Below are 16043 nucleotides of genomic sequence, written 5' to 3'. Positions count from 1 at the left end.
CACACACACACATATACAGACATATAAAGTGATCTGTTTTGAAATAAAGTCAATCAATCCATCAATCAATAAAAGGCAATCAAATAGATTCATGTTGCAGCCTGAATAGGTAGTAATTGTAAGCCTATACGTATTAACACATATTCTATTATTCTTTTTTAAAGGACGAATTACTTGAAAATGGCATGGCTATTTTAAGGTTTCTGCTGCATAAGAAAAAATACAAAGCAGATTTTGAACAATACTTGGAGCAATCATAGCCTGACGACAAGAGTGCATTCCTACAGTGACTTTCTCAGGAGCTGAAGATTTAAATTTCATCCTTATTAATTATACATAAATAGATATTATCATTTTCATATCTCAAATAGTATCAAAATTTTAATTTACTGTGCATTCAAATGAACTGATAAAGGTCATCACATGTATAAAAGTATCATCACAATTACAGTAAAGGTAAACAGAAGCCTATGTATGCCAAGCTAACAATTTTGCATTATAATAAAGTTAGTGTTTTTTTATTTTTTATTTTGTGGAGCCATATATGAATATAAATAACGTTTAATATTGTTGCAACGATGTGTCAACATTATTTTCTTCTGAGTACTATTTTTGAATTGTATTTAAATGAAAAGGCTATCATAAGATGTGAACCTATGACCATGGCATTGAAGTATCTTAACCACCAAGCTACAGCTTCACTCCATGCAGACTCATTCATTGTGGGTTGGCAGTGGCGTATGATCGACTTTATTGGGAACTTATACAAGTATAGAACAATACAGTACACCAACATGATTAAACAGAATTCAGAACATAACACATCAGTATGATGAGTTAATAGAAATCTAAGAGCACAAAAATCAAACAGCATTACAATTTGTGTGTGAGCTCTAAGACAGACTTTGACATAATAAATAAAAGAACCATATTTGATTTACAGTATTCCCATTTCTGCTCTTTTGTGTCTGGTTGTACAAATGAAATATGAATTCCAATTAGAATTCTATCACCTAAACGGTAACAATAATACAGTACACTGACAATAGTAGAACTCATCAAATATTTACATTTATTTAATTATTTTTCATACTTTCTCTTAATAATATTGACGATAATAATGATGAGAATAATGATAGATTTGATAACAATGGTGTTGATGGTGATGACATTGTGCATGATGAAGACATATCATTGGCCTATTCCCATCAATTGGTTTAGCTTCTGATTTGCCCTGATATGTGTTATTGATAAAGACAAAGCACTGGCATATCCCATCAACTGCTTTAGCATTATTCAGATTCTGAAAACTTTTGTACCCAGGACCCCAAGGGAGACCAGTCTACTTGACTGATTGGGCCACCCTGGTGAAAGATTGTAAATAAATGAATAAATAAATTTGGTCCTACCTATCAACCAGTTTAGTGTGATTTTCCTAGTACAGTACAGGTATATGATTGTCCTATCCCATCAACTGGTTTAACATATGATTTTCCCATCCAAGAAAGTATTATACATACTCCAAGTATTGAAATACACGCCATCGTGTTGGGATTCAATATTTCGATATTAATTATGTCATCATCAGGAATGATTTTCCCATCCCATCAACAAGTTTAGTATGACTATCCTACCCATCAACCAGTTTAGCATTACTGTCCCATCCCATCAACCAGTTTAGCATGATTGTCCTACCCATCAACCAGTTCAGCATTACAGTTTTCTCCCATCAATCAGTTTACCATTAAATTGTTCTACCCATCAACTGGTTTAGCATATGATTGTCCTCCCATAGACCAGTTTAGCATGATTGTCCTACCCATCAACCAGTTCAGCATTACTGTTTTCTCCCATCAATCAGTTTACCATTAAATTGTTCTACCCATCAACTGGTTTAGAATGATTGTCCTATCCCATCAACCAGTTTAGCATATGATCCAACAATTGTCCTATCCCATCAACTGGCTTAGCATATAATTATTCTACCTCATCAATCAGTTTACTACCATTATTGTCCTATCCCATCATTCAGTTTACCATTAATGTCTAATCACATCAACCAGTTAAGCATTATTGTTCAATCTCATCAAGCAGGTTTATTTATTTATTTATTTCGTTTTCTTTTAGTAGGGTAGCCCTCTTCGTAATACCACTGCTCTTCCAAGGGGCCCTAGCATGATATCACAACCCCCATCAACTGGTTTAGTTTAATTTCCCCATCCCATCAAGTGGTTTAGTTTGACTCCCCTATCCCATCAACTGGTTTAGTTTGATTTCCCTATCCCATCAACTGGTTTAGTTTGATTTTCCTATCCCACCAACTGGTTTAGTTTGATTTTCCTATCAAATCAACTGGTTTAGTTTCTGTTTTCGCCTAGTACTTGCACATCCAGGACACGAATGTAGAGCTTCCTGAATGAACACCTCACAGTCAAGACAGAACACTTTAGCACATCTTGGACATATGTATGCAGCTTGACCCTCTAAGCTCCCTTGACAAGATTTGCAGCAACTGTAGAGAAAAAGAGCAATTCAATTCAATTCAATTACAGCAGTCTACACTACAAATCACAAGGTAATTTCACAACAGTGCATCCAATAATATATTACATATGTTGTTATATTTCTATATTCCCTTTGGTGCTATAGATGATAATATACATTTTCTTTATTTCATGGCTCTTTGTATAAGAATGCTGTATTTGAAAATAATATAAAACTGAACAGAGGACCAGGGGCAGATCCAGGAATGTCCAAAAGGTGGGGGCCGAAATGGGGACTGAAAGTGGGGCCGATCGAGATAACACTACCCTAGGGGGTCCGGTGTCATGCCCCCACCCCCTAAATTTTTGTGTTCTAGATGCCTGAAAATAACCTCTAAGGTTTCAGTTTCAGTTTCAGTTTATTTTCCAAAAACTTAACATTTTCATATATTGATCAAAGGAAGGATGACCAACAAAAGAGCAGAGCTCGTATACCATTAGCCACCTAAACAAAATTATTGACAATTTCACGGACAAACATAACGTGATACAAGACAACAGTGACAAAAACATTTTGGCAGGATATGAACTAAATAAAAGTATGCATGAATGTAAATATATAAAGGATCCTTATTGATATGTTAACAACAAATAGTTTTTATACATCACTTTCAACATTTTGACTGAATTACAAATAGAAACATCAATATTATTCCATAAAATTGGACCATGCCTTCGGATAGTATTTCTGGCCATATCGGTAACAAAAGTATGTGGACGGTACATATCAGAGGACCTGGTACCATAATCATGAACTGAATTTACTCTAACAAAATAATTTGAAAAATTAACTGGTAATAAATTATTTTTAAATTTATACATAAAAATACCTTTATGAATGTCATACACAGTAAATTTTTACGACTGGAAAATAATGGTGGTGAATGTTCATGGAATTGTGAATTTGTACATAGACGCATTATGCGTTTTTGCTTGCGATAAACAGTTTCAAGACAGCAATTATTATGATCAGCCCAAATCAAAGTACAATATTGGATATGAGGAAGAACTAAGGTCTTATCTATATAAAGATCATAAGACATTAACATGTAAGATTGGCTTTAGTCTGAAGAGAATACCAGATTATTTTGAAACAAAATTTGCAATATAAGTTGTATGTTGATTCCAAGTTAAACATTCATCCATTATTAAACCAAGAAATTTGCAGCTAGTGACACGCAAAATATTATTACCATCAATAGTAATATTAAGGTCCTTGTAAGTACGGTTACTATATCTATTTCTAAAAAACATATAGTTGGTTTTATTAATCAAAAGATCGTAATTGACATTATCAACTAGAGATTTTAAATTATCATCAGAAATTAATAAGTTTGTGTCGTCGGCGAATAGAATAATATTTGAGTACTTACATATGTAGGCTAAGTCATTTATGTAAATAATTATGACAATGCCCAAGATTACATTACAGAGATAAATAGATTTGTTAAATGGTGTGACAAGCAAAATTTATTTTTAAATGCAAGCAAGACAAAGGAAATAATTTTTGACTTTCGCAAATCTGTTATTCATCATGAACCTGTAATAGTTAAAGATGAAATAGTAGAAAAAGTATCTGAGCACAAATATTTAGGAACTATTGTTAACGATCAGCTAAAGTGGAATACAAATTCAAAAATTCTAGCTAGCAAAGCATCCAAGAGGCTATACTTTTTAAGAAAACTAAAAGAATTTAAAGTGATCAGGTATAAGACTTTGCCCTCCTCGTACACTGCGTTGTCGCTACAGAAACTCATTTGTCCCAAATTCCATCCATATTTTTAATGTCGGTGTTAAAAGATAAATCGAAGTTTTACTTTTTAATCAATTTTAAAATTTTTTAACTTTTTAACTTTTTAAAAATTTATTGTTTTAGACCAGTTTTTTGGTATGTTGCCTTGTTGTATTTTTTATTGTTACTGTGTGTTCATATACGTTTGTTTTTAATTATTGTAATTTTTGAAATGCTGTACAGCCAAAATTTCTTTGTATGTATTATGAAGACAAATAAAATTTCTTGAATCTTGAATCTTGAATTTAGCCTTGGGGGACACCACAACAAGTATTTGAATAAGATGACTTTTGGTAGTTAAAAGAATCATATTGCATTCTATCTCTAAGATAACTGTTGAACCACTCAAAGGCGATACCACGAATACCATAATGATGCAGTTCACACAGTAGAATCTTGTGATTATGGTATCAAATGCCTTTGAGAGGTCCAAGAAAATTCCAAGGACATGTTTCCTCTTATCAAGTTCGAAAATAATGTTATCATATGCCTGTAAAATAGCCATTTCAGTAGACATATTTGGGCGAAAGCCAAATTGGTTATTATGCAATAGATTATGCCGAGAAAGATAGTTATAGAGTCTTTTATGAATAATGCGTTCTAAAATTTTGGAGAAAACGGAATGGACCGAGATGGGTCTATAATTACCAAAGGTATCAGTCTCCCCACTTAGGTAAACAGGAGTTATCTTGGCAATTTTCAGTTTCTCTGGAACAATTCCAGTAGTTAAGGATAAAATGTGAACAAGTGGAGGTGCTATTAGTTCACCAACTGATCTGACAAGATCAGGCTTAATATCATCAAAGCCACTACTAACACCAGATTTCAAATTTCTAACTATTGAGAGTATTTCATCTGTATCAGTTGGTAAAAAATAGAGAGATCTAAGTGGAGATTTAACTTTATTAATGAAACTTTTGAAAGTAATATCAAGCTGATGAATTTTACGCGAGTATTCAGGACCAATGTTAGCAAAATATTTATTAAAATTATCAGCAATAATTTGAGGATCAGAAATATGTATATGATTTATTTTATAAAAAGATGAGATTGGTTTAGCCTTATTTCGTCGACCAATAATGCTGTTAAGAATATTCCAAGTTTGTTTTGAATTAAATTTTGTTTCCTCTAGCTTTCTGGCACAGTATTGCCGTTTAGAATTTCTGATTAAAGAAGTAAGCTGATTTCGTAATTAACATAGGAAGTTTTGTCACATTCAGTAGGGTTGTTTACATACTTTTTATACAGCTTTCCTTTCCGATTTATAGACTTTAAAATCGCTGCGGTAATCCTAGGCTTTTGAGGAATATGATGATGAGAATTCTTGGATTGCTTAAAAGAAAAAGGAAAGTGCATATTGTAAACCTCTGTGAATTTATGAATGAATAAGTTATACGCAAGATCAGGAGATTCTAATCCAGTAATACAGGTCCAATCAATAGTGCTTAGACCATTATAAAAATTATGAACTCTAGTTTGGTTTAATAAATGGGTAGGGATCTTATTCGAGGTACTGATATTACTAATGGGATTGGATTTGGTGATTTGGTAAATTGAATAAAGATCAGAGATATCGGCGACAACAATACCTGATTTGATATTATGGGAAAAAACATTGGTAAAAATACTATCAATCACAGAGACTGTAGTAGGTGTTATTCTGGTGCTGTCTCTTATACACATCTAGATGTGTATAAGAGACAGGTTAACAACAAATAGTTTTTATACATCACTTTCAACATTTTGACTGAATTACAAATAGAAACATCAATATTATTCCATAAAATTGGACCATGCCTTCGGATAGTATTTCTGGCCATATCGGTAACAAAAGTATGTGGACGGTACATATCAGAGGACCTGGTACCATAATCATGAACTGAATTTACTTTCAGTATCCAAAGTCAACCACGTTTCAATAATGGAAATAAAGTCAAACTGCTGACTGTTGAGGAACATCTCTAGTGCATGGGACTTGCTATTAATACTTCGTGCATTAAAAAATATTCCAGAGAGCTCATTTCTTTCATTCGTACTATTTCTTTCACCATTTTGTGACGGAATAATTGGAACAGACGTAGGCCTATGCCTATCTGGCCCAGGGTTTATGTGAATGTCTCCTGAAAGAAGTAGCTGGAATGTTGAAGAGTGATTGCTTGTATACGGAATCCTTGATTTACCAAATTTCCTAAGCTGTCCTCCGGGCCTTACAGGATGCAAGTGTTTACAAAAACCTTGCAGGGCAGGAGCCTCACTATAGCCAGTAAAACAATGGCTCTGAAACATGCTTGGCTGACTCTGTTGGCCTAGCATTCTAGGGCTGTAAACATTCCAATTCAATAAAATAGCCAAGACTTCTGTAATTATTATGACTGAAATACATCGTATATACATCTTAGACATCGGATTGTTACAAAAGTAACAATTGAGAGGTACAGGTAACTGGTTTTTCAACAATATACTTAGCTCAATATACTTAGCTCTCACCTACCAAGGAAGAAATCTTATGAATTAGTAGGAGGAGGCATAGCACGCTACAGTACTTACATACAGTATATACAACTTACCAAGCCTGTAGCTAGGCCTAGGCTCTAGCCATCAAGTAATCCAAAAAATATAATGTAGGGGCGCTATTACAGTAGTAGTGACAGAGCCGTAGATAGGCTCTGATTTTATTAAAAATATGAAGGAAAGTTTCATTTCAACTGCAAATCGAATCACTGTTTTTGAAAATGTAAAGTTATGCCATATTGCAATTTCTACCAAGTAAAAACACACATACCAAAGACAATAGGCTCCATCTTCTTTTTGCGACCTTGAATTCTGCCAAGTTTTAAATCAATTGGACTTACCAAACTTTAGTTATCGTTTAACAATTTACCAAACAATGACAACAACAACGACGACAGCATGAAGAAGAACATGGCTTAAAACAATAGCTTCGCTCCTTCGGGGAAGCTAATAATTTGAGAAGTCATCTTTGTGGTTCATCATCATGCAAAACCCAACAAATGCAACTTACGAACTGTAAGACTCCTTAACAGTATCTATTGCTATTTCTGTAAATTCATCCAGAGGGAATAGGTGATGGAAAGACCTGGCTAGGTGAGGTGCTGATACCAATGTCAAACCTATAAAAAATGAATAATAATATTTATTAATAATAAAAAATGAAAAGTGCTTAATAATCTTTAATTCAATATTAGAATTTAAAAGAAAACCGAAAATGGTAAACTACTTACAGTGGTGTATCTAAAAGTCACGAAATGGGGGTGCTCATTGGGGGGGGAGGCCAAGGGTGAAGTGGGGGGCCCCCTCGATGTTCAGTTGAGGGGTTCTAATTCGCAAAATAAGGTGATGCCCCCCCCCCCTCCATAAGCACCCACTAGATACGCCACTGACTACTTAATACAAAACTAATTTCATATTTTAAGGCATGAAACACAGAAATTAATGAAAAGAATTAGTAAATTAAGGGTTCTTTGTAAAAACTCTTATAAACACGTTTATGTCCTATATTGTACCCAATCACAACATGTTGAAATTTGTTTACAATTAAATTCATTGATTTCATCAATTATAGATGAACAAACTATTTTAACCATGTTGTTTATAAAGACGTCATTATGGTATATACACAAGCTATACTGTGTTTCAATTCTATTCTTTTATTTATCAACTCAACACTAACACTGATTCAAGGTAAATAAATCACAACATATCCACAACCTGATTGGGGACTACACTGGCAATCCATTTGCATTATCAAACAATATATGAGAGTAAATTATCTACTGAGGTTGCAAAACATGAAACATCACATCTGATTAGCTTTATTTTATGCTTCAAATTATTTTACTTGTACAGAATAAAGTTTTTGTCTACTATGAGAAAGTCACCGAAAAATTATGCGATGCAAAAATCATTCGTTCGTACCAAGGATATATAATAGGCCTACCATTAAAAAATAGATTTAAAGAGCAAAAAAAACATTCAAACACCACCTTAAATATTGGGCTATTATGTCTTAGCTAGTCATAAATGATCTCTAAATAACTGCAATAGAATAAAATCTGAAAATGAAAAACTAACATAAAACAATGTACAATGTAGTTTTGTTGCCAACATTCACAAATAATATTAGAGTATAGTCAAGTACTGTCCTTTATGCAATAAAAATGAAGATATTGTGCATTTTATGTTGTCAAATAGATGAGATCTAACAAGTATAGAAATATAATGGCTGAAAACAAACTATATTAGTGGTAATTTGTGGTACATGGGCCTATTCATGAGTGGGGATTTAATTACCATTAGTCATTCTCACTAACAATTGATATCAGCACCATACTAATTAAAGTGGATGTACTACTTGCAGAAAAATGACAATTGACGAATGGTCTTTACATCATATTTCTAAGATTAATGAAATATTCATGCAACAGCTTTTTGTGAAAATTTCTATCAATGTCACTGTTCACATGTTAAACCTGCTTTTTTAATTTGTTTGCTCTATGAAAACGTTGTGGAAGTTATTGTGTGCAGTTTGAAATATCCTATGCATTATTACTAGGCATGTGCTACCTAAGGCACAGTTTCTCAAAACCAGTATCGCCCCCCCCCATGTTTATCGTAAACTAATTTATTGAAAAGCCTTACAAAAGATTCCTTTAATAAAGGTCAGAGTTGACCGTTACATTTGAAATTGAATGCAAAAAACAAATGGAAAACAAACTTAACTTGCAATTTATCTAGGCGTATTTACAAATATGTGACAGGAAGATTACAATAATTTTTTTGGTTTTTTAAAGGGAAACTTAAGAACTGTTTTTTATTTAGGTTTGTGCAGATTTGAATAAGGCACACTTGAAATTGGGAACTTATTCTTATTATAATGTAGTTGCCACCATATAATGTAATATAATATTATTATGTAACTGGTGTCATTAATACTTCTGTCTTCTTGTATTGTTAATACAATAGGTTTTTCTTCTTATGAATTTGTTACTAATTGATATGTAACGCAATTAGCACACACTCTTTGTCACCAACACCAGTAGAAAGATACGTCTTCAATTAATTCAGCCAACACAAATAATACTTTAACTTCCAAGTCTGAGTTTATTTCAGTTCTCAGCAATCCACATACACATACAGGCAATTACGGCGCCTAGGCCGGAAGTAAGACAAACTTCTGTCTTGAAGAGCTGCACCAAACTTAACTAAATTCAAACTTCCCTCACATATTATACAAAAACAGTCCTATATTCACATGATCTCATCATAGGTCCATGATCTCATGAACCAATCATCTAATATCAATAATTTTCTTACAGTGACATAGCATAGCCAATCACAAACAAGCTAGTATAATCTCCTAAATAAATCAATTGTATAGTAACATTAACATTACACTTCCTTAGGTATTACACAAATAAATCAATAGCATAACATTAACATTACACTTCCTTCAGTGACACACCCAGAATTATAGTTAATTGTAATCAACTTTGTAGAATAAATACTATAATAATTATGTCAAGTAGTAACTTAAAATGACAAGTAATACAGATATGGAATACAGTACACCATTACACATATACATATGGCACTGGTATGGTGGGTAACTAAATTACAATATTTTCATCATCAAAACCATCACAAACATTTGAGGCATGTCGTGGCAAAATGGTTAAGTTGTCGCACAGGCCATTATTGAGTAAATGAGCTATAAAATATGGGCGCTCAAACAAATTGCCTAAAGTTCCAAATTTGTTTTTACTATAGATCAACAGTTTAATGTCTTATTAATCATGTCCCAAAGTATTAATTCTGGAAGTGGTCAACAAACCGTTTATTTAACATTATTTTGATAGTTAATTCTATTAAACAATGTATGCACAAAAAACTTTAAAAGGTAATTACAGTACTCAAAATCATGTTTATCTTGACTCAAAGCTTCAAAGAAGCTTTCTTTGTTTTTGTAAAGGTAACTTTGATCAGTAGGGTAAGGATGCTAACACTTTTGATACTTGTGCATATAAGCTTGCAAATATGGATAATTTTTCATTCCTGATGATGACATCATCATTAATATGTGGGGTGCAGCGCTTCGTACCTGCAAAGAAAGGCGCTTTACAAATGTTCTGATTGGATTGGACATAATTAATGTTGAAATATTGAATCCTCACACGATGGCATGCATTTCGATACTTGGAGTATGTATTATACTATCTTATTTGACTCTAAGAGTGCTGTACGTTTACTTTTCAATAACTTAGGCTTGAAATGTCCACTTTAAATGAATGACCACTCATTTTAAAGATCACATACCCAGGTATCTGAAAATACCAATAACTTGAATTTTAACTTTTGCTACAACTTAACCATTTTTCTACAACATGCCTCATTTTTCAGACACTTAAGAGTTAAAGTAACCTGCTTTGTGGTTTAAGTGAGTACTTACCACAACATTTACATTCAACTGGTAGCTCACAGTACTTGCTATGACATTGGGGGCAGAAATAGCCACCTAAACTGAATCCTTCAGAGCTTTTTGAATCAAGATGACTAAAAAAAAACCAACAGAACAATATGAGTACAGTCAAATACAGAAGTGGAGGCAAAAATAGATAGACATCACCTGAGCAGAGTGCATCCAGTAATGAAATAAACAATGAAAATACAGTAGAACCCCTATTAAGGGGACAAAATATTAAGGGACGTCCCCTGAATAAGGGTTGTCAAGCCGGGCACTCATTGCATCATACAATGGTTGTACAACAATTGGCCAACAAACTCCATTCCCTGTGAGAGTTAGATGGCGAGACAGTCTACTGATTGTTGATGGCAGTCTGAACGAATCGTCATTAAAAAAGACCCATTGCGTGCATGTCACTGCGTTGCGTTCTTTATAGAGTGAGTGCCCAGCTTTAGCAGCCTCATGCCTACTTTTTAGGTCTACATGCATCTAATAATCACAAATGATTAAATGGAAGGTTACCTTATATTTTGCTGATGATCCAGAGTGGGGTGTGGATATAGGGACCATTTAAAGAAAACACTCCACACTAAATATCTCAAAAACTGATCTACTGATTTGTATGATTCTTTCTGGAAGTGTTAACCAAGTTACAAGGTAGACATTAGATTTTGGTATTAAAATTTAAAGTGCTAAATATCCTGGACCTAAATATAGTATCTCAAAAACTCATCAATGGATCTGAATGGAACTTTTTAGTATGGTTTGTCATGGTCCATGGAAGACATGATTAAATTTTGGCGACAATCTGGAGTAGAATGTGGATATGAGGACCTGGGACCTAAGAGCAACTTCCCAAACCTAGTAGATGTCTAAAAAAATGATAAATGCATCTAAAAACCTTTCTGGAATGGTTTGTCATGACCAAGGAACAAAGTATGCAATTTTGGTGACGTTCCGGTGTAGGGTGTGCATGTGGAGACCCTTAAAACAGAATGTCCTAGACCTAAATATCTTAATTGATCGATGAATCTCAATGAATCTTTCTAGAATGTTTTTCCTTGTCCAAGGAACGAAGATTGAAAGCTTTCAATGGCTACCAGATTGCACATAACTACAACGTATTAGTTGTCTAGTTGGTTGACATTCGCTTTGGAAGCGACAGGTCCAGGGTTTGAATCCTTGTGGAGGTAGAGATTCTGTTTTTTTCTTTTTCAAAAGGAAAAGATGTGTGGGAATTTTATACAGGGGGAATTTATAAGGTAGACGGAGGTGCTCTAGTTATATTTATTTTCGGATTTCTTTAAAATATTTCATTACAATAAATTATGTTTTAAATTAAATTTCCATTGATTGATTGGTTGACTGATTACTGTAATTGACTGATTTAATGATCAATTGAGATCAACCGTTCGATTGAGTGATAGCTTGATTGTTTGCTCAGTTGAATGATAAATTTATTGACTGATTTATTCATTTATTCAAATTAAATTACATCCACCAGGTGTTCATTCTTCAAGAAGAGTCCAGCATTAGAATTTGAACTCAATACCCTTCAAAAATACAAACAAAAACATCATTGTGCCACATGAACCAACACGACTACAGCAGGCCAGTATCCAGGGAGGAAATGATGGGTGTGTACCAAAACCGTGTGTACCAACAACAATATTGAGACAGTTGAGAATGCATTAAATATAAAATTATATTTTCTGGATACGGCCCTGTGCAGAGACAGAGAAATTGGTCAACATACCATACACAAATTGCTGGCTTGTCTGTGTGAATTTGATGCTTGGGAAAACCTGTACAATTAAAAAAAAAGAATATATAAAATTAAAAATTTATGAAATATGATAGATACTGTATACAGACATTACAAACACAGACTGGTTTTGGATAAACTACTCACCCATTTTTATCAATGAAGATTCTGAATTAACCTTAAAAAAAACAATATTGAAACTTAATGAATGAAAAAAAAAAACACTTACTGCTAAAATATGTTTTAAATTAATCTAAATTTTTTTTATAATTGCAAGAGTTTAACACAAAAAGACAGCATGATTCTTGAAAATGATCAAATTGTCTCTGTTTCTTTAGGAGTTACTGTGTTTTTGTTTTATTTAAAACTAATTACACTGTACTGGATGATCTGGTTTTTATTAGTATAGGTGTTTACAAGTGTTTCATGTGCTTACCGTAGCAGGTGGGGGAAGGGTATGTTCCATCAATAATTCTTTAAAATGAATCTCATCAAGAATGACTCCATAAGTTCCTGGAAATATATAACATATGTAATAGCTCAATGACTCCATAGGTCTCTGGACATATACCAATGTGATAATTCACTTGTTTGTCATATTATCATTTGCAGTAACTTTTTTTCATATTGTTCCTTTTATATTTAACTGCTGTTATTTATAATTCATTTTGAATTAGGAAAACAAATGTGACAATAAAAAGATATTGTATCTTGTACTGCAACAATGTCTATAATATTATAAAAAGTCTATGGATCTTAATTATTCAATCAATCAATCAATCAATCAATCAATCAAACCAATCAATCACCAGTTTGGATATATATACTGGCAAAATACACTGCAATAATGCAAGCATTGAACCATTATTTAGACCATTTTTTATGTCTGCAATGTAAGAGCCCCTTTTATTGATTCAGATTTTTTTTACTTCTTTTACCTGGATAAGCAATACAAAATTGCAGATTTAAATATAATTTAAAATTAATGATCATTTCAATTACCAATAATAAATAAATAACATCCTAATCATAAATTATTTGCACAATACAGTACATTATTAATTTTGTTAATCTTACTTTTATATATTAAAATAAATTAGCTTTCAATTTAGATTAATAATAAATTAAGAAAAGCATATGCAATACTGTTTTTCTAGAATTCAATTTCTTTATTATAATACACAGACTCACCATTTGTTATGTTACAGAGTTTTTTGCAGATTCTGACCTCAGCTGCTAAACCAATCACAGAGCATCGTATATTATTGGCCTTCATGACCTTAAATATGAAGAATAAAACACTATCACTTGTTGTGTGGTGATTTCACTTTTTCCAATTCTTATCTTTAAAGTTAACAATTTGATTATTAATTTAGCCTTTAAGTGTAAAATGATTTATAGTTTATGCAATATATTGTATCTCTCCAGAGATTCTTGATCATTGGTCAATATACCTTCATCATTTGAATAGCGCCGCAACCTACAGTCATAATATTGGCACTGGTTTGAACGGCATGCTTGTCTAAGTTTCTGTAGGCAGAACAAGTCTTCTCAGATAAGGACTATAAACTGTAGGCCAAGTGTACACAATTGGTGCACTATAAAGAACCCAGTACATCTTTCGAGACAAGTAGGGGGTTACTCCGGTGATACTGGTTCATGTTGGCCCGTGCTGTGGACAGAATAGAGTATCAGGACTGCTACCAGTTAGCTCAGACACAAAGAGACCCTTAGGGGAGAAGAAAGTTACTGAATGAGCTATTATAGTCAAGGAATCAAGGAAAATACGAGATACAGTTAAACTTTGTGTCCAGGTGCTATTACAATACAATGGATTGATATAACATAAAAAATGATAGCATTAGTTTAACAATGCAACATTAAAAACAATATTATAATATATACATTTACGAGATCATTTAAAAGAAAGACTAATTATTGCCAATATATTGTATACAGAATAACCAGGTATTGCTACAGTAATTGTGACATAATTGTGAAACCAAGAAAATATGGGGGGTTTGATGTAAACTGTAGGCATATATGATGACTATCTACTTAAGTTGTTTTTAAATACAAAAATGGAGTCGTGTACAAATTTGTTTCTACATCTAGATGTTTTACATTCTAAAGAGCGGAGTCTACCTGAGATTTTTAAATAATACAATTTAAAGGATGTGAGGCATCATTACTGATTTAAGTCATGCAAGACTGTCTGGCTATCATCAATACCATCTAAGGGTATGTTCACACACACGGCGTAAGGCTGGCGTAATGTACGCCTTTGTGTGTGGGGCTGGCGTAATGTACGCCTTTGTGTGTGAACTAGGCAGTGGCGTCACCTGCACCATTCACAACGCCACCTCCGTAGCGTTATTAACACTACCTGCAGACCCCATATTAGTTAACGCCACGGAGCTAACGCCAGTGATGCTTTAATGATTTGACCTCATTTCAAGAGATTGACCAATCACGATTGCAATAGATTAGTTACTTTGATCTCTTTCCTGTGCTCTCTATAAATGAAATGTTAAAGGGGTTCTTTTTCTATTGCATTTTACTTAGTTATAATGTATATGATTTGTTGATTGTGATATTTTAAGATATATATAAGATATTTTAACCTATTTAGACTGCCTATTAAAACCTGCAACACCAACAATTGTTCCACAATGCTAGCTGAAAAATCAGAAGTAAAATTGTTCATTTAAAATACAATAATCTTGTAAGTTCACTTTGAACAATTCACAGATTTAAAAGTTTTAATGATGCACTGTGAATATTTTACTATACAGTTAAGAACCCGCACATTATTTAAAACTGAAAACTACTCCCCCATAGGCCTATATTTCTACTAGTTTAACACCAGCGTTAATACAGCGAAAGCCATTTGTGTGAACACTTAGAATTTTAATCCGTAGATTAGCTTACGCCGGCATAATTACGCCAGTCTTACGCAGTACGTGTGAACGTACCCTAAGTCAGCTTTGATAATTCTTTTTGCTGCTTTCCTTATGTTATAAATCTTGTGTTTGTTACAGAGTGTAAGACTGGAGTACCATACTGAGAAGTCATTAATACACTTAGGATAACACTATTAAAAAACATGATGAAAGTGATAGAGCTGACATTGAATGAATTGATAAATTCTTTGTTAGGCCCACTTAATTACAGACATGAGACGTGTTACTGTTCCAATTAAGCTTATTATCTAATAGTGTACCAAGATCATAGGCTTAGCCAGCGAGCCATCCGGCCGTCTTTTGGACGGCCTACAATTGTTTAGGACGGCCACTTTTACCGTGACGGCTTGGCCTAATCAGCTCGGCCTAGCCTAATTGGGCCTGGTCTACTATTAGCAAATTCTTTATATTCTTCAAATATATCGAGTGTTACATTAAACTAAAGCTAAATCATATATACGTTTAATAAAAACAAAATTTATTGATTGAATGTACGTTG

General features: G+C 33.2%; 2 protein-coding genes across 2 annotated transcripts in view; one reads left to right on the top strand and one right to left on the bottom strand.

Annotated features, from left to right (window-relative positions):
• The window catches only part of LOC117101874, a 7172-nt gene extending 6516 nt beyond the window's left edge, over positions 1-656 (top strand). Inside the window, exon 3 of the mRNA XM_033241992.1 lies at positions 165-656. Within this exon, the coding sequence (XP_033097883.1) occupies positions 165-260 (96 nt within the window). The 3' untranslated portion in view covers positions 261-656. The remainder of the gene's footprint in view (positions 1-164) is intronic.
• A 939-nt stretch (positions 657-1595) lies between these two features.
• The window catches only part of LOC117101913 (general transcription factor IIH subunit 2-like), a 23216-nt gene continuing 8768 nt past the window's right edge, over positions 1596-16043 (bottom strand). Inside the window, exons 7-14 of the mRNA XM_033242028.1 lie at positions 14036-14111; positions 13773-13860; positions 13018-13094; positions 12729-12759; positions 12573-12621; positions 10802-10905; positions 7358-7466; positions 1596-2512 (exon numbers count right to left, since the gene is read on the bottom strand). Coding sequence (XP_033097919.1) covers positions 2344-2512; positions 7358-7466; positions 10802-10905; positions 12573-12621; positions 12729-12759; positions 13018-13094; positions 13773-13860; positions 14036-14111 — 703 coding nt within the window. The 3' untranslated portion in view covers positions 1596-2343. The remainder of the gene's footprint in view (positions 2513-7357; positions 7467-10801; positions 10906-12572; positions 12622-12728; positions 12760-13017; positions 13095-13772; positions 13861-14035; positions 14112-16043) is intronic.

This window comes from Anneissia japonica, unplaced genomic scaffold (genome assembly GCF_011630105.1).
Source record: "Anneissia japonica isolate Jap-2015-1 unplaced genomic scaffold, ASM1163010v1 scaffold4988_len2956909_cov206, whole genome shotgun sequence".
NCBI classification, from domain to species: Eukaryota; Metazoa; Echinodermata; class Crinoidea; order Comatulida; family Comatulidae; genus Anneissia; species Anneissia japonica.
Note: the sequence above shows the minus strand (reverse complement) of the source record. Positions and strands in the feature narration are given on the sequence as shown.